The 20505-nt window shown below is 32.0% G+C and overlaps 1 protein-coding gene across 1 annotated transcript in view; it reads left to right on the forward strand.

Annotated features, from left to right (window-relative positions):
- LOC143200961 (glutamate receptor ionotropic, kainate 2) overlaps positions 1-20505 on the forward strand; it is a 196886-nt gene that overhangs the window by 14376 nt on the left and 162005 nt on the right. The window contains exon 2 of the mRNA XM_076411779.1: positions 10344-10433. Within this exon, the coding sequence (XP_076267894.1) occupies positions 10355-10433 (79 nt within the window). The 5' untranslated portion in view covers positions 10344-10354. The remainder of the gene's footprint in view (positions 1-10343; positions 10434-20505) is intronic.

Consider the following 20505-nt stretch of genomic DNA (forward strand, 5'->3'; position numbering starts at 1 on the left):
TATATATTAAATATAAATCTATGTAAGACTAAATTGGGCACATTTTTGTCAATTTTTAAAAATTTGTTTTCGAATGATATTAGTAGAACAAAAAATTAGTAACTAAAAGTACACGACTGAAACAGTCGATAGTAAATAGTACCGTTGAGTGGTGAAAGATGTTGCGGTATCAACAGCAGCGTATTGATAGAGAAGCAGATTTATGATGTCTTGTTGAGACTTATGTTAAATATTCACCATGATTGGTCATTCAATATATAAAGAATTTGATAGTTGAATTCTATGATGAGTATAGTAAAGTGAAATCCATTATTTTGAATGACACGGGAGAGTCTGTTTAGCATCTATATGATTGCTTGCATTCCCATTAAATACAGAGCAAGAGTCACTATGTTATCAATCTATAGAAAATAAACAAATAAAAGGTGATATTCTTCTATTCACTTAAAAGTTATTTGGTTTTGGAAATAAAGATTCCAGGAAGTAATTTTCGTCCTATATGTGTGTCGGTGATGTTTGCCTAATTGGAGTTGCTGTCCGTTTTCATTGAGGAAATTTCGGTGTCACTTTGGACTCTGGGCGATAAATTGTAGAAAAAGTTGATGAAACCCAACATGTTTAACAAAATAGTCTAAAATCATTTTTAAGGCCGGCTACCAAAATGAACTTGATATTTGGGTTTCATATGAATTAACAGTGAAAACATTAATTGGCCCGGTGAATCGTTGATAAAATCGTTGAAGTGACACAAAATAAAGTCCCTTTTTGAATTGATTTAATGTAGGTGCAGAAAAGTGAATGGTCTACGACAATCGACATGCAAAAGGATTGTGAGCGGATCCTAGAGAAGCTCTAGAAAAGGTTAAAAAATTCTCATTGACCAGAAGAAATGTAATGTTTAGCGTTTGGTGATATTCGACAGAGTTTGCTCATTATTGTCTGCTCAAAATTGGTCGAACTATTAATTTTGACTCTCTACGAACCATAACTCTCGATTGTAAATAGTTACTGTGACTGATGCTATCAATTAAAAAAAACATACAAACTTGATAATTAAGAAATATCAAGCAGTTTCGATCTCTGCCAAACTTTCTCAATAACAGGTCAATTAAAAAGTCCCCAGCCGGACACATAGATGGCGCTACTAGAACTAAATCCATATGTTTTTCAGTTAGCCCTAACACTAAAAAGATGCGCGTATAAATTTGACAGCTGTCGGATCATTAGTTTGTGAATTTTACCATTTTGAGTGAAGCAAATTTTGTTATAGTGAAGAAACGGATTAAAAGGAATTTCGCGTGTTGATAAAATATTACTTTTTGAACGGAAAAAATACAGTTGAAGCAAAAACATAGCTTGCTGCCGATTTTCCGGACACTGTCACAGGAAAATCAATCATCAAGGATTGGTATGCTAAATTTAGACGTGGTGAAATGAGCACCGAACGGAGTGGACGTCCAAAAGGGGTTGTTACCGACGAAAATATTAAATGTTACCCTAAATTAGAATTGAAAGAATTATCAGACACTCTAAAGATATCAACTGAACACTCTGTGCAAAGTGGGTGCCCCGCGAGCTCACTTTTGACCAAAAACAATGACGAGTTGATGATTCGGAGCAGTGTTTGAAGATGATAAAGCGTAACAATCCCGAGTTTTTGCATCGATATGTGACAATGTATGTAACATGGCTCCATCATTTCACTGCGAAGTCCAATCGACAGTCATCCGAGTAGACTTCATAAAATGAACCCGCTCCAAATCGTGGAAAAGCGCAACATTGGGCTGGCAAGGTTATAGCGTCTGTATTTTGAGATGTGCATGGAATAATTTTCACTGAATACCTTGGCAAAGGAAAGACCATCACAGGGAATATTACATGGCGTTATTGTGTCAGAAATCAGTGAAAACGATGGGAAAAATCTATGAATTGGGCTTCGAATTGCTTCCTCATCCACCGTATTCTTCAGATCTGGTAGGCAGCGTCTATTTCCTGTTCTTGTTGTTATTGTTCAGTTTTTCGCCCAGAAATCCTATAAAAGACGATATATTTAATTTTATATGTTATGGATATTATAAGATTAACAAAAAAAAACAAACACTGAAAGATGTTTAGCAGGTATTTTGTTACCAAAGTTTAACAATATGTATTCATTAGCGTCCAGATACTGTCAAAAATACGCTTGCCAGGATTTTTACTATTAAAGGTAGTATGAAACAAATGCGCTAACTAGACGAAAATTGCAGATAGCGATCTCGAACATGAAGGTCTCATAAATCTCACCGGATATATGCCCCGGCGGAAAACCGAGAAAAAATGAATCGGTCAGCGAACGAAGTCGAAATAAAAAATGCCCCTGTCCACTTTTTGCTACGAAAAATCTTTAACAATAAATTATTTCCCGGTTTTTTTCGGGCAGGTCCAGAAAATGGAAAAGGAAACGCCGTTGGACGATGGGAATTTTTCATTTTGCTGATAGTGAAATAGGCTTTTGAAACTGTCCGGTGAACACGACATGGGTTTTGTTAACCGTTTTTCCTCAACAGTCGTATCTTGGTTATTTGTTGTCCAATAAGTGATATATCTTTAAGTGGTTCTTTATTATTTCTTTACTAATGTATTTCAATATTAGTTGTAGGATGAAAATATAAAATATTCTCGATGGAGAGGTGTTAACAGGGTTGACAAAAAGTTCTTATCTTATCTTGTTACCGCGTCAATATTAATTCTAATTAAATGACACTTGAATATCCATTGTACTTCTTCCACCCAAGAGGTCGATTTTCCCACAGAAATGTGTCTAGAATTCGTTCATCTTTAAACCTATGCCCAAACCATTATAATACAAGTCTCCTAATTTTTTCTTCAAGTATGCACTGCTTGTCGCATTTTAACTCGATAAGGTCTAATAGGCCTTCGAACCCTTAAGCTTTCGGATGTCAATCATAGTGTCCAAGTCTTCAATCATACAAAAGGATTGGCAAAATAAGCTTTCGAAAGAGGCGGATTTTAGTTTTCATTCTAATATTTCTTCACCTCCATAAACACCATCATAGTAAACCAAAAGCTTTTGCAAATTGGTCGACTTGACCTATAACTTGATTAGTAGATGCCACTTTGTTCTTCTGTATTACTCATCCCAAGTATATAATAGCTGGAGATACATCAGTTAATACTTAATGGGGATTTCTTCGTTCACTTTCAAATCTTAAATTCAATACTGGAGTTTACAGATATCATCTGGTTGTTCAAGCCATTTGCAGTGTCATATTGAACGCCATGTGTTTTTTATAATTTTCCTCATAATTTCATTCACTACCATGATTAAATCAGTAAAAGGACGGCGATGGCTCTTCTTGGCAAACACCGGCTCGGATCTGAAATAAAAATCTCACTACGAAAGTTGCCTTTTATTATATTTACGAATTTGGGAAAACTCGTATATGCATCTAGCAATTTAAGTCTTCGTGTAAATATATTAGTTGTATAATTAGTTAAAGTTATTTTTCCTAATATACGTATTTAGTGTATAGCTGGTAATGTTTTCATTTATATAAAAGTTTAATTATAAAAAAAATAATATTTAGAAGTTAAGGATTAATCTAATAATAAAATTAGACAATAAATGTGGTTACTGATATTAAATATATATATATATATATATATATATATATATATATATATATATATATATACTTTATCATTTAGACAAAAATCTCGGGTTAGGGAACTTGGGGAACCAAAACTCTCTCTATTGTGTTAATCTTCGAATACATTCCTTACAAATATGCTTTCTCTCGTGATTGCTTCTTTATTAAAGAATACGCTTTTGTTTGATAGGAGAATCAATTAACAATATGAAGCAATAAATAAATGCTGTTGGATAATATCGAACAACCATTTATAACTAACTAATAAGAGAAAAGTATTATAGAGATCGATATATCATATGTTTTATTTATGAATAAAATTAGAAAAAGAAAAAGGAAAGACGATATTGAGCAAGCAGTTAGTAAAGGCTGTCGTCTATCTTTCCACGTTTTCTTGTAATAAATAAGGTTTAAATATTTAAAAAAATAGCACAAATCCATCCCAAACAGATATGGTAATTTGTTTTATTCGTACAGTGTATTAAAATTTATTATCCATTAATGAAAATTTTGACATGTTATTACATATTATATAACATATGTATATATATGTATATATATATATATATATATATATATATATATATATATATATATATAGATATATATATATATATATATATATATATATATATATATATATATATATATATATATATATATATATTAACCGACTTTTACCATGTGATAAAATGCCACTATCATGTAGAAAGACCGATATTGGTTTGACAGGAATTCAATCATCGATCCGTTTTCAAACTTCTTCGGAATTTTGAAACTGTTTACCAGCCAAGCCAACATGCATCAATCTAAACCGTGGTAATTAGGAAACTTTATATATGGTGAGTATGCTAGGGGCGGCAAAATCCTAAAATCCTTCTCTTGCGGTCAACTCTTCACGAATTTCGTAATGTGATGATGAGCTTTGTTATGTATGATGACGATTTTGCATTAGTTACTAGCTGTTGCTGGACTTTTCTGAAACAATATGCTGTTTGTTGGTGTACCAAAGTTCGTAGACATCTGTGGTTAGGGTTTCATTGGGTGTAACAGCACGTAGTGGAATTTTGGAGCATGATTGGCATGTATATATACCGAATAACCCAATAACACTAAATTGACAAGTATTGTTTTATGTACAGAAATGTCCAAACTATAGAATATGCCTGTTAACTTACGTTTTTCAACCGAGCACGAAAGAGGAGGGGGTTCTATGTTCGGCTGTATTTCTTTGTTTAATGCATATTCCTCGATTTCTCCGTCAATTATGGACCGATTTTCAAATTTTTTTTTATTTTAAAGAGTGTACCTCCAAGGTGGTTTTTGGAACCAATTCAGATTTCACATATTCTTTATCTACAATAATCAACTATTCGTATACAATATTATTGTTAAGCTGATGACGGAAAAACGGAAGTCATTCACTGCAAAAACCATTTTGTTTGCTTTTTAACTATCATATAAGATCTTGTAGAAATATTATAGACAACTGCTTCTCTGGTGTAATGGTTAAAGCGTTTAGCTCCCAAACAGATGTCGCTGATTGGACTCTCGGCAAGGACGATAACTTTTTGTTGATGTTTAGGTAGAACATATGTCAAATCACCTAGGCTAAGTAGCGGACTTCGGGGCTTGAAGCGCTCCTTAGTATCATTCATTATTTCTTTATACTGATTTTTTTCATACGAGCTGCACCTTCACATGGCCTATCGATTGTAATATTAAATAAAATAAACTGCATAATTTATTGAATAAATATCTAACAGTAAAAAGAGAAAAATAAAATATTTTAACAAAAAAATTCAACCGACTTCAAAAAATAAATAAACTCACTATAAATTTTAAAAAAACAAACTTAAATTTTTAGCACAAGAAAAAATTAAAATAAAATATGTACATAATAATAATATAATTGTGTGACATTTAAAACAAATTCAATTACCAACAAAATAAATCTTAATTATTATAACAGTTTGGGTTCGGCACTGACTTCAAATTAGTCAGTTAGCAGTGGTTAAAATAATATTGTAAATAGATAAATACGTTTAGGTAGGTATTAAGCTAAATTGTGTATATATGTTATATAGCACAATCTAAAGTAGAAAGGTTAAATAAGGTTTTTGTTTATTTTTATTTAGATATTACGACGTACATATTTTATTTTAAAATGTTTTTTTTGTATTAAAAATCTAAGTATGATTATTCTATAATTTTTAGTGAGCTCCTTATTTATTTTTTGAAGTCGGTTCAATTTTTTTGTTAAAAATATTTTTCAACAGTTGTTTACATTTATACTTCGCATTTTTAACTGAGCTCGCTTATTAACATACAACGCAATTGTTGTTTCCATATTGAAAAATATTATTTTCGTATTCCATAGCATAATGATGTGGCATTATGATGAAGGCATCAAAATATTTTTTTGTATTTACCGTAAATTATTTTACAGCGCAATACCTTTTCAAAAATATAAATGCCAATTATCCTTCATAAATCATCTGGCCAGCTACACACAAAATTTATTATCACTCCGGTCAAATACAAATGTTGTCAGATGTAATAAATAACAACATCGACGCGCCTTAATAACAAATAAGGGTAATTAATGCTAATCTAATAAGTACACATGCTGTTTAACGATCCTCTAAATCATCGTATCACCTTAGCCAACAATGCTAATCTCTGAAACTATGGGAGATACCCCATAGGTAAAACTGTAGGCAGAAAGGCGAATCCTCTACTATTATTATAATGTGACATTTAATTTTGGGAATATCATTTAGGCAGCTTAAATACGACGCTCCTTCCATTCGTTCCCTGTCGGCTTTTATAGGGCCCAAAGAACTATTTCCCGGGAACAAAATCTGGAAATCCGACGAATAGGGAAGATCATATTATAGGGTATATAGGTAATTCTGTAAAATTGTACGGTGCCTGAATTTCAGTTTCGTCCCGGGAAAGAAAGGGAAATATTCCGGAAATGTCTTTATTGGTGACTTACGTCGGTTTAGCTACAAAAGCAAGATATGCCGACATGGGAGTGGAATTTTTAGAAAACAGAAGGATATTGTCTTTTAGTTTACGTAGATTTTTTGAAGTAAAGCTTTTCAAGTCACGGTTCGATATTAGGTTTAATTTTTGATTTTTAATTGAAAACAGTATTGAACACACGTGATTTCTCAAAACGTCGCAATATTGCCGCAGCAAATCTGAGTTTTAGTACCTTTTGACTTTGACATATAACAAAATTCTAATCTCATCAAAATAATGAAACAAAAATACTATGTATAATAATTTATTTTAACATTATGGCACATCTAATATTATCATAATTATCTAATCATATTATCATCAGCATATCATATATCATATTATTATCTATCTCTAATATTATCGACGAACTCGAAACAATAGTTAATTATACAGCCACAAGAATTTATAAGTTAGAATTGTTTTATTATATTTACATATCCATACTAGCATAGGTAGAGTTCTAGGCCGGTTTTTTTATTTACCGGTATCCCCCAAATGCCTAATCCACCTAATTAACAATGGTATATCTAAGTAATGTATTTTACCTTCATTAGAGAACATATTTACATTTTACGCTTAGTTCTTGTTTCCTTCGATGCAATGTTTCCTTGTAAATCATTTTGATATTATTATATTTGTCCTTAGTTTGTTATTTTACTACCTGTATACATCTTTCTTGATAAATTAACATTCAATCTTTTTCCTTAATGCTTTTGCAGTATCTGTAAAATAGTTAGTGTTTTTCTCTCCTCATATACTTTAACCAATCATTCATGTAAATTCTGAACAATAACATACATGCTCATAAAGCTTTCATACTCTATAATACAAATGACTACAATTAAATTATATTAACTATAACTGACCTTTAGTTGTTTCCTCTTTCATCACCCTATCTTGATAATTGTCAGCATCTAATTATAAACCAACATGTGTTATATAAAAACATGAACCAACTTCAATGTGTCTGATCGAGCTCATCCAAATCGAAGGTGTTATTTTAGATAATGCCTCTGTCTGTAAGTCCAGACAGTTCTGGTCTGAATATCCTCCTTGACCTGGATATATATTGTAATAATTATTTGCATTAAGTTCATTATTTGCGTTAAAGTTCATTCTTTAACGTGGTTTTTTCGAAACCTATTTTATGCACTTTAAGCCATTCCTTAATTACAACCTTTGTTGATGCGCTTGTTGGTATCTTCTTCACTAGTGTACTATGATATGGTACATTGTCCATAATAGTAATTGATGGTTCCTACAAATAATGTTTAAGCTGATTTTCAAACCACTACAAAAACACGTTATGGCTTATGAGTGACCCAATGTACCATTTTGAAATATCCATGTCTCATCTAAATATAAAAATTGATATAATATTTCTTCCTTGATTTTGTTGTGTCTTTTTAAAAATGGTATTCTTGCAAAAGCAATGCTTGGAAGTTCCATTAAACCCCTTCGTGTGTTATCTTTATACCACTTAAATACTACATTACCTAACAGTGTATGAAGAGATGTTCTAGATTCCGCCAATAGCTGCATATCTTTTGACTTTTTATGGATACTTTCCAGGCTAACAATTTTCTCTGAAATAATTGTGTTAAATTATGTTTCGAGTGAAAAAACTACTTACTGTTTATACACATTTCGTATATTTGATCTCTGATGCAGCTAACATCAAGTTGATCTTGATTCGTCGCTTGTTTCGCATAATGGCAGTTTCTTTTTGGTGAATTTAAGGTTATATGGTTTTTTATTTTTTTAGTTATTTTATTCACCGTGCTCGTAATGATATTGTGTAGCTCCAACGCGCAAAAAATAGTTTCAATAAAAACCACGGCGGATTGAAATTTATTAAAACAAAGCCTTAAAATAATGTTTGCCGGTTTATAACCAGTAATTATAATATTTTGAAGAACGTTTGACGTGGAAACGTTTGACAAACGGACAACTTTTGCAGGATCATTTGGTTATATGTTCAAAATTGTTAAACAGCATTGTGTCTCTTTCCAAATAGAATAAAATGGGAAGGAAAATATTGTTTGATTGTAAAACGAATTTACAACTTTCGACAGGCATATGTTGATGGCGTGCGTCACTACCGTTTAGAATAGACTATAATATACGTATTATGGTATTTCCAGATGATGTAGCTGTCATTTTTTGATCACTGTTTTCTAAATTTTCTAGACTAATCATCAATATATCCCTAACAATTATGAGTTCACACACACTATAGTTCATCCATTTATAAACTTTAGCCTGCCAATGATGTGTTGTCCATCTAATACACAGTCTTGCGCAGATGAAAGCGCAGACTGGCTCCATATCTTCCGGCAAACCTTTTATTTTTTCTCTGATCGTCAGGACTCTTAGCCCTCGATGAAATATTCATTACATACATTCCAAAGAGTGTTTGCTGTGTTAAGTAACACTTTATTCTGAAATATCTGAGTATGACTATAAATCATAATCTATTCTGTACTGACATTTAGAATATTCATCAAAACGCCAGTATAGCTATCTATATTTTACTTAGTACTTTTATATAGTGTACTTTTATACAGTGATGCTATTTAAGTTCTTGACTGGAGGGTAGTATACGATAAATCCCAGAACTTTGCTATCATGGGATACTTATTAAGTATTTCCTTCAATTCATCATTTTGTTTGATTCTGAATAACTTATATACATATTGGTTTGGTAGCATTTTTAATTTTGTAGGCTTGTGTTTGTTTGAAGGCTTGTGCTGCGCCTAAGAAAACTGTCAAAAATGATGCCAGTTCAATGATGTCCGTTATTCGATAGATCTAGTCCTTTATCGAGTGTCTCTATCTGAACACAAAGTTATTCTGTTTTAATAGGTCAGAAGTAGATCTGCAACATCCCATTGCATAAGTAAATAATGATAGAAATGTAATGGATGTTACAGATAATTGTTTAAGCATTTTCCCAATAATTATATTCAAGCTTGATGATGCTTGTCTTAGATTCAGATTTATTCTTACTTTTTTGCTTCGTTCTTTTGGGATACACCAGTTATCCTAATAGTTTAGAATTTTAAGTTAGCACTATAATAATGATGTAATTCATTTGTTCTTAGTTGGGACTATATACATTAGCCAGATATTTAGCAATGAGCTTTGTTTGTTGTTCTATGTATGTCCCATTGCTCATTGTTGCTTTTTACTGGGGTAATCGATGTTATAGTTTTCTTAAATAGTGCTTGATAAAGTTGTAGGATTCTTGCTATACTTGTATTTAGACATACCAATGGAGAACATTATAGCGAACCTTATCTGAAAATATTTAGGGTTATTTCAATTTCGTAAATTCACAGCACTTCGGTAAATCAAAGCAATTCGGTAATAATCAGTTTTAGTAAATAATCTGAACGTAGTGACTTAAAGTTTCTAGATACAGTCTCTAAAATTCATATTGGTCCGACGAAAATTGAGCGAGCGGTGATGGGTGTACTCCAATCAGAAACACGTGTTTAATGTTTTAAATTTGTTTACTATATGAATGAATTATATATAGGCTTCATAATTTTTTTGTAATTACTACATAACTGCAGTAATTTTTTAACCTACTCTACTTAAAAAGCACGTTTATAGAAACACATTTTTAAATTAGTATTCCATGTTCTTATTTTTCAGATGTTCCAGTAATGACTAAATTTGCAGTACTACTCTTGGTTACGTCGTGGGTAGAGCTCTTAACTGGACTTCCAGATATTATACCTATAGGTAAGTACAAGTATCCAGATACAGACATTGAGAATAGAAAGTTTGATACAAATAACTGGAAGTATTTTTTCAAATATTTTTAAAATACACTACCTTTCCAAAAGTTTGAAAGCTATAACGTAATTAGAAAACAACAATAAAACAGATAATCCAATCATCAAATTTAATCAAACTTTTGATTAACATTTATTTAAACTTAATTAAATATTTTTGAGTCAATTAAAGAAAAATGAAAAATGTTTCTTTATATTTTTGTATCGTCGAACGACTACATTTATTTCTAATTATTTTCCACAAATTTTGCTCATTTGTATTAAATTATTTAGGTATTCGAAGTGCAGCGTCTTCCATTCCCTTAAGTATATTCAGAAATATATTCACCTCGATGGGTATCGATTCTTCAATTTTCTATTAAGTTCATTCTACACTAATTCGATGGTAGATATTTTTAATTACTTGTAAAATTTGTTAGTTAGAATATTTAGTGTTATTGTCTTTTTGAAACACAAATCTTCGTCCAATTATATTTCCTTTAAGATAAAGGCCCAATTATCCTAAATTATTTTTAGATAACCTCCTTTATTCAGTTTTTTTTTATCAATATTAAATTTGTTATTACCATTAAATCTCCAAAGCAATTATGTTGAAGAATTTCGCACATGTTTGACAACGAGGCGAATTTTATAAGATTATTTGGTAATATTTTGGAACGCATTTTATCTCTTTTTAACTAGAATAAAATGAAAAAGATAAATATTGCCCGTTTCGAAAACGAATTTACAAACTCCAACTGGCAATAAATTCATAAAAATAAAGTCAATTCAATTCATTCACATCATGGTGACGTGAATTCATAGATTTGTGAGTGTGGTACTATTTGTGAGTAATAAATTCTAAATTTTAATAAAAAATACAATATTCTTCTCATAATTTCACTAACATTAGCTACCTTGTACGTACATATTCTTGCTAAAAGTCTCTTTGAAATTCTTTTAAGCCACATTATAAACACACAGATAAGACGAAGAATCCGATTCCGATATGCAAAACATTCAACATTCCCCATTCGGCTCTCGAAAACGCCATTTTTCCAAGCACGTGGTGATTTTCTCTCGCCATCGTTCAGCGGTTGTTTTCCCTATTTCTGCGGTTCCACTCTCCGGGCCCCTTCCCATTCAATATTTCTCCCGGTCTTGTTACATATTTCTCCATTTTAAATGTACATTTAAGATCGAAAAGGAAATACCTGAAAAGGTTGGTTACAGCGGCAGTAAAAAGCACTCCATGTAGTTGGACTTTTGTTGCGTCATTTTGGGCTTTTAACAAGATTTGAACGTACTTATATGACTTGAATATACAATGAGATTTTTACGTTTTTTAATATATATATATATATATATATATATATATATATATATATAATTATTATATTTTATAGGTGCATATTGTTTAGATATAAAAAAATGAATATAGTTTTTGACTTATCTGTCACATTCACTAAAATTATATAAAATGTATTGCTTAACAGTTGGCTGATTCCTTCAAAATTCTATTTCATTCTATTCTAGTTGCCAACCATACACCTTCATACACTCTTTGACTTCATTCTCAGTCTCAGCTTCTACACCTATGGCCTCATTCGTACCTGTAATTACAATTTCATATATTCTATACGCAGCAGAACCATTCATACGTGTTAATGGAATTGTTTTGATCGATAATCGTTGCCTATTTTCTGGTAATAACATTAATACTGGGATTTCTGGGTAATTTTCAAATTTTCAAAGGTCCGTTTTAAACTAGCTCTACACTACAAAGAGAGCTTTATAAAGATAGGAACAAATGCTAACGGGTGCGGCTAGTTCCGGTCTATATGTGTGCAGTCTAGCATTGTTGTTATAAAATACAAGGTCTTCCATATTGATCATTGAATTGTTAACATTAGAAAGCTGAACTAATTGTTTGACCATTAGGCCAACTTGTGATGAGTAATACCTTTCCACCTCAACAAAATAATTTAACCTTTCCTTAAATTGTTTTAAAGAACAGCTCTCGTTCTGTTTCAGCAGCGTTTCACACATAGAAACACGACCCATTACATATTACTGCGAATTCATGCGAAACCTTAATCTTCTTGATTGTTATCTTATCTTCTTGTTAATTGAGCTTCTTCTGGAATCCAGTTATCTGTAAATGGCCCAAAAATAATTTATAGAAGTTTATTCCGTAGCGAAACTGTATGATAAAATATGTGGGTCTACTTTGATATGTTTATTATTGTTATTAGCTCCTTTAACGATTTGCTAGACAAGGCGAAATTCATCTCCGAAATCAGCAAGCAATGGTGCAATAGGCAAGCTAATGGTGGATACTTAAGCACTCATTTCGCAAAAACATTTGGTGAAAATAGGTTTCATCCTGATAAAAAATCAAAATTTCTTGATAGTTAAACAACAGTGTTTTACACTAACAGTTTGACACGGAAGAAGGAATAATCCACAGAAAGCTGTCCAAAGCTCAGATAAAGATCGTTGTGATTCCGGAGTGAAGTGATGGATCCATGTTTCATCCATTGCCACATTTCGATGCAAAAATTCCGACTTCTTACGTTTAAATATAGCCAAACCCTGCTCAGTTCACACGTTCTTGTTTTTGGTCAACAATGAACAAACTTTGAGCAGAGCTTTATCATAATCAAATGCTGATGCAATATGTAACCAACCCGTTTTTTTGATATCTTTAAGATGTTTAAGCTAACTTACGCAACTTCACTTTTCGATTATTCAAAACGATTTTACGGATTTTTTAAATGTTTTCTAGTGTTACCACTTCATTTGGACATCCACTGCGTTCTGCATCATCGGTGACCACGTTTGAAGTCAGCAAACCAACGTTTTATTGTTGTTTCTGATGGAGTAGAGTCCTTATAACGCTTTTCAAGCCGTTGTCTCGAGTGAACTTGTTTTTCACATCAAGAAGCTGTGTAAAATTAAAACACGACATTTTTATTGATCCATTGTTTTGAAAATAACAAAAGTAGTGTCATTCTTAACACAATAACTTCCAAACTTATGAGTAGAATATCATGAAATTTTAACAGCTTTCTTTTGAGGGTTAGTGCTAACTTAAAAAGCGGTGAATGCAATAAGACTAGCGTCATCTATGTGTTAGACCCGAGTGTTATATGTATTTTTTATATTTACTTATTTTTCATGTTATCCTATCGATGTACTAAAAAATCATGGTAAAATATTAAACGGTCAATGTGAAGAAAATTTTGTTAAAATATATTGGACAACCAACAAATATTTTGATCGTTTGTAACAGTCCTTCTTACAGACAAAATTAATGTTTTTACTATTTTCTTACACTTATTCCATAGTCTATAACCATACAAAATATTCCCTGGCCCTCTACAAATATTTCAAAATCAAAAATATCCAAATCGGTCAAGGCGTTCTCGAGTTTTAGCGGGATTAATGAACAGTCGATTTTTTTCAATCTTCCTTGATAATTCCCCAGAGACGGAACCTGATAGAAAATACGCTTATACTTGTTGTTCGTCAACCAAGCGACCAAAGGGCCTTGCTATTATTCGATATAACAAATTACATTACATGATAATACACTAAACGTCAATCTTTTACCGTCAACATCGGCGCCAGCTACGGGAAATTGGTAATTACGCGTCCGATCAAGATCTAATTTAAAATCAGCGATCGATTCAGGATACTTGGTAAATATTTAAATCCCAATTTGGACGCAGTAGTCGAATCTAATTATTGAGAACGCAATTAACAGGAAATTGCCTTTATATGTTCGATTGTGTATATTACCCTTTTTTGTGCCGTGCGATGGTAAATCGGGGGCCGAACAAGTCACTCGGCGATGATGGTTTTTCGATGCGGCATTTTTAGCGTTCGCCGCCGAAGTCGGATCGGGCTTGTTTAACCAGAAGTAAATTAATCATTCCGAAAGGGTTGTTGATGGTTATCGGGACTTAAATGTGATTTTTGTATCGTTAACTTTAACGTTTCGCTAAGGATGTTCTTTCATTAATCCCTGGGCTTCAATGAACGGTTAATTCGATCAAGTTTATTCCTTTTTAAAGATTAATTGTGTTGTTTTGTTAATAATACTTTTCCTTTTTTAAATTTATTGTTATATTACCAGTGATCGCCCGATGGTCGAAATTCCGTACACAATTTATTAAGTTAACATAACCAAAAATTGTTTTGACAACATTTCCAATATAAGATCAGAAATATATTCCATATATAATATTGAGTTAAGGTAACAAATATTTGTATATTGAATTATATGTAAATTATCTTAATAACTCACTCTCGCCAATCTTCTTTAAATGACATTTAGTTAGATCAAGTTTCAGTAACTTTAAATTACTATACCACTAAATATTTTAACAAAAGTATCATACGTAAAACTATATTCAGAAATGTAACAACTTCAGAGCATCAAATATAGGTAACAGGTCAATTGAAAAGGCCCAGCTTGACACATAGATGGCGCTACTAGAATCAAATCCATGCATTTTTAGTTAGCCTTAACCCTCAAAAGGTGCGTGTATAAAGTTGACAGCTGTCGGATCATTAGTTTATGAATTATAGCATTTTTAGTGAAGCAACTTTTGTTATTGTGAAAAAAATGGATATTGTGCAAAAAAGGAATTTCGCGTAATGATAAAGTATTGCTTTTTGAAGGGAAAATACAGTTGAAGCAAAAATTTGGCCGAGTTTCCCGACACTGTCGCAGGAAAATCAACCGTCAAGGATTGGTATGCTAAGTCTAGACGTGGTGAAATGAGTACCGAAGACGGTGAACGCAGTGGGCGCCCAAAAGAGGTTATTACCAACGAAAACATTTTAAAAATCCACAAAATAATTTTGAATGACCGTAAATTGAAATTGAATGAAATAGCAGATACTCTAGCAGATATCAACTGAACGTCTACATCATATCATTCACGAATATTTGGGTAATAGAAAACCCTGTGCGGTGGCTGTCGTGCGAGCTCACTTTTAACCGAAAACAACGACGAGTTGATGATTCGAAGCAGTGTTTGAAGATGATCAAGCGTAATAAACCCGGGTTTTTGCGTCGATGTGTGACAATGGATGAAACAGGGTTCCATCATTTCATTTCGAAGTCCAAGTCGACAGTCATCCGTGTAGAGTGCACAGGATGAACCCATTCCAAAGCGTGGGAAAGTGCTACAGTCAGCTTGCAAGGTTATGGCGTCTGTATTTCGGGATGCGCATGGAATAATTTTCATTGACTGCCAAGAAAAAGCAAGGACCATCAACAGCGACTATTACATAGTCGTTGCTATAGCCGCCATAGGACCGTTTGAAGGACGAAATCGCCGAAAAAACGGCCGCATTTGAAGAAATAGAAAGTGGTGCTTCACCAAGACAATGCACCGTGTCATAAATCCATGAATTGGGCTTTGAATTGCTTCCTCATCCACCGTATTCTCCACCGGCCCGCAGCGTGAGGTGATCGACGAAACTGATGCCTATTTTGAGACAAGGGGCAAATCGTACTACAAAAATAGTACCGAAAAGTTGGATGGTCGCTATAATCAGTATATCACCCTTGAAGGGAATTATGTTGAATAAGAAAACTAATTTTGCTAAAAAAAATGTGTTTTGATATGGTAGGCCGGGGATTTTTCAATTGACCTGTTACATATGATTTTTATTTACTTTTATGTTATAAACGTAAGTTATAGGACATGAAAAAAATGAATAATACATATCTGTATATTAATTGAAACACTGAAGATCACAATTAAATACTTTATTTTTTACAGTAGAGATACTGTATTAAAATAAAATATTTATATTCATTGAATAAACTATTGACTTATAGTTATATTATTACATATAGTTTTAAATAAAACTGCATCGTTCTTTACTTATTTATTCCACTATTCAATCTTTAAAACAGCAGCTCTTATATTTTTCCTGTAAGGAGTAAATTTATTTATTTTAAGGCCTAAAAATTAATAAGGAGCGAAAATTTTCGCTAAGCGGTTGACTTAAAACTAGGTTCCTATCTAGGAAGACCCATTAACCCTTATGTAGTATCAATTAAATAAAATGAAATAAAATTTAGTGGAACTTTTCAGCATTTTTACCATTTAGTACACTTTACTATAGAACGGTTTGGCTGTCTTGAATCTGCGTCCTAGTTGCAGCATTTCGCTGTTGACATGGTAGTGGAATTTTTCCTCATGTTTTGCTGGGAATCTCTATATTCCTCTATGACAGTTGAAATCCGAAGGTAGTATAGTATATAATTGTTCCTATAGTCTCTGAGTGCACCCACAATATATCTCTAGACTTTATTCTGAAATACTTGTATTATATTGTCATTATTTCTCATTATTTCAAAATATAACAAACATCTAGAACATCCTACCTACGAAACAATCTATCCTACATCATAACATGACGCCACGTATTCATTACAAGCAATCATACATAGTTGTTCATTATGCAATTTGTTTGTTGCTCTTGCTAACTCTTTTATCATTTTATTCTAATAAAAAATTCACTAACCATATCCTCTAATATGAAAGAATGGGGTAAATTCTTTGCCGACTACAGCTCTAACCAATAGTATTTTCCCGATGCTAGGAGGGCCCTTCTAGGAGGAAAACATCTTAGAATTCCTCAGGAACTTTCGGACGTCTTTCAGCTCTTGTCTCAATCCGTGAATCGTCAATATCATAACAATGTTTTATGTTTAATAATTATTCATTATATATAAATATATTAGTAGTTTATTACGTTACATATATGTTTAATAAAATAGAATTATTTTATAGATCTTTGCAATATATAAAAATCAACCAACACTTGAGATGTTTTAAAAATTACAAATATTTTTGTCCCAATCCTTTTTTCACTTTATCAAATAATTTTTTCTACGAATCTATTGTCATTCATGTTGTAATCAATCATAATATAAAGACCTTTATTGAATGGTATTTCGTAAGTAGGGTAACTATATATGACAGCGTGCCTAACCAATCGATCAACCCTTACTTCAAAAGAAAACATGTGAGGGTCTTTACAGTAAATTCAATTGATTTTGAATCAAAATTTATTCTCGATATTTCAATAGAACTAATAGCGTTCATATTACTTAACATTTACGCTCGCTGCTTTTTTTGACCAATAGTTTTGTTTTTTGATTCGTTTAAATTTTTAATCATACAGCATCAGTTCGATAATGTAAACACAATATTCATGTTTTCATCAGTTAAGGAATTCTAAAATATAGATTAACTTTCATCTGACTAAAAATAATAATAATTATAGTTGTTGAACTATTTTTGAATTTACTATAATTATATGTACATGTATTAATCGTTTCTTTTAATAAAACGTGTATTACTTAGTTTTAACACAACATCTAGTTTGGATTAGTTCGCATTAACGAGCGTCTCATCAACTTAATGGATATTAAGCTCAACTCCCCCAATCAGAGGATGCCTAATAATTTCGCATGCATCTAGACTGGCGCCTAACTCCAGCAGGAATGAACACACACTTGCAAAATAAACAACTTAAACAATATCAAATGCATTGATCTACCAGGTGTAATTCCAAGTTTAGCCTCAGATATTGTTACATGGTTTGTTATTATTGGTGATATAGAATACAATTTTGGGGTACTGCAAGTAAGTCTAAAGTAGCATCTCAACATCTCCAGTGAAGTGATACCCTAATGTATGTAATTCAAAGATTTATATTTTGTTTTGGTAAGTATTTCCAGAGAGTGTTAATGTAACCTAATGTTCTAACTGATCTGCTAATTTTTTTTATTACTATTTAATTATTACATTGTTACTAGTCGTTTCCGTCTAATCTACAATTTGTCTTTATGATAACTTAAATCTAGGTATATACCTAGGAGGACCCATCGGCCCTATCTAAGTCTCTGGTGAAATAATGTTTATACATGTCACTACTGTATTTTTTATTATATTCACCTCACTACACAACACTACACAAGATCAGATGGTTTGATTCTTTTGAGTCTGTGTCCTGTTCTGGTGGTATCCAAAAGCTGTAATATTTCAATATTCATATGAGAATGGAGTCTTTTCTCATGCTCCCTTGAGTTCTCTTGATTTCTTGACTTATTGTGGGTATCTAAAGGTCTCGATGTAGGTAATCAGTCCTATAACAATACCTCTCAGCACTTTGTTCTGAAAAATTTGTATTTTATTTATGTTACTATTTACAGAACATCCCCATAATTGAACTCCGTATGTGCATATAGGCTTCAGAATTTTCTGATATAATAGTAGTTTATTATGTACTGATAATTGTGATTTTCTTCCAATTAGCCAGTACATTTTTCTATATTTCAATTCCAGCTCTTTTCTTTTCTTCTTTATATGTTCCTTCCAGCGAAGTTTTGCCTCAAGATTTATTCCGAGATATTTAACTTTGTTGCTATATAGAATGATAGTATTATTTAATGTTATTGGTGCTTGTACGGTCTGTTTATAAGCGAACTGTATATGTACAGATTTACTTTCTATAATTCTTATTTTCCAAGCTTGTGTCCAATTATTTATATTGTCACTTACCTGTTGTAATTTTCGTGAAGCTTATTCACTATTATCTCCAACAGCTATAATCTCAATATCATCAGCAAAAGTAGCCATCGTAATCTCTCCATTTGTGGTATATCACAAGTTTAAAGTAGATAAAGCATTGGTCCTAGTACAATTCCTTGTGGTACACCTGCTTTAGCTTCTTTTATTGTAGAGTAAGCTTCTTCTTGTTTGACTAAACATTCTGATTGTAATGTATAATTTTAATAGTTTGGTGTGTTGTTTTGGTAGCATTTTCTGTAGTTTATGAATAAGGCTTTCATGCCAAACCTTATCGAAGGCTTGTGCTACACCTGGGAATATAGCTGAGCATACTTTTTTACTTTTGTAGGCTTTTTCAATAACATCTGTTATCTGTGGACTTTGTAAATTGTTGAATGATTGTTAATAAACCCAAAATTATGTGTTGGTGTTATTATATATTTTTCCCTCTATGATCGGTTTTATTTTTTTCAATAGGTGTTTTTCAAAAACCTTATATATTACTGACAGCGGTGATATAGGTCTATAGGCTTTTATTTCGTTTGGTAACTTTCCAGGTCTTGGGATAATTATAAATTCCGCTATCTTCCAAATGCCTGGGACATGTTTTAATCTAAATGCTGTATTGATCAAGTTGGTGAGTTTTATAATTCCTTTTCTTGGGAGTTTTTGCAGTAATTCTCCTGTTATTAAATCGTAGCTTTATATTCAATATTAGTTTCGTTTGGTTTGAAAGTTTTTTCTAGATATTCAGCAAATGCTTCTGCTTTTTGGTGATAGTCACGTGCCTAATCCCCACATAGGTCTCTTAATCTCCACTCTCTAATCCCCACATAGTCCACCTACTATGTGGATATGAGCGCTTTAGATATTTTGTGGCTTTCCAGAGTGAATAATCAGGTTCCCACCTGTTAAATTTGTCAGATAGTCATTTATGGTTTTGTTTTTAATTTCCAGTACTTCTCTTTTCAGTCTTTGGGTTATATTGTTTAAGCTAATTTTATTTTCAGGTGTTCTGTTTTGTTGCCATTTCGTTTCGTCTTTCAACTACCATTTCCTTCACTTGTTTTGGATAATTTCTGCAGTATTATTCCAAGCAGCTTGTTGAATATCTACTACGAATTTTTCTGTTTCAAAATTTAGTTGTTCACCTACATTATAATGTAGTAAGTTGCAAGTGCAAGTGCAGTAAGTTGTAAGTGCATAGACTACAACGTCTAATACCATCAGATTTTATAAATGGACATATTCATATTTTAGAGCAATATTTATAATATTTTACATAAGAAATCCATAGAAGGGAGATAATTAAAACAAATTATTCCAATTATTCATACAAATTTATCTCAAAAAGAGTGAATCCTTGTTTATCATTTAGAGACATCTGGATACAAGGTTAGGTGAATATGCTGAATACGTTATCACAAATTTTAT

The sequence above is a fragment of the Rhynchophorus ferrugineus genome, unplaced genomic scaffold (assembly GCF_030347505.1).
Source record: "Rhynchophorus ferrugineus isolate W39M unplaced genomic scaffold, kcgeb_rfMv2 rfM1, whole genome shotgun sequence".
NCBI lineage: Eukaryota > Metazoa > Arthropoda > Insecta > Coleoptera > Curculionidae > Rhynchophorus > Rhynchophorus ferrugineus.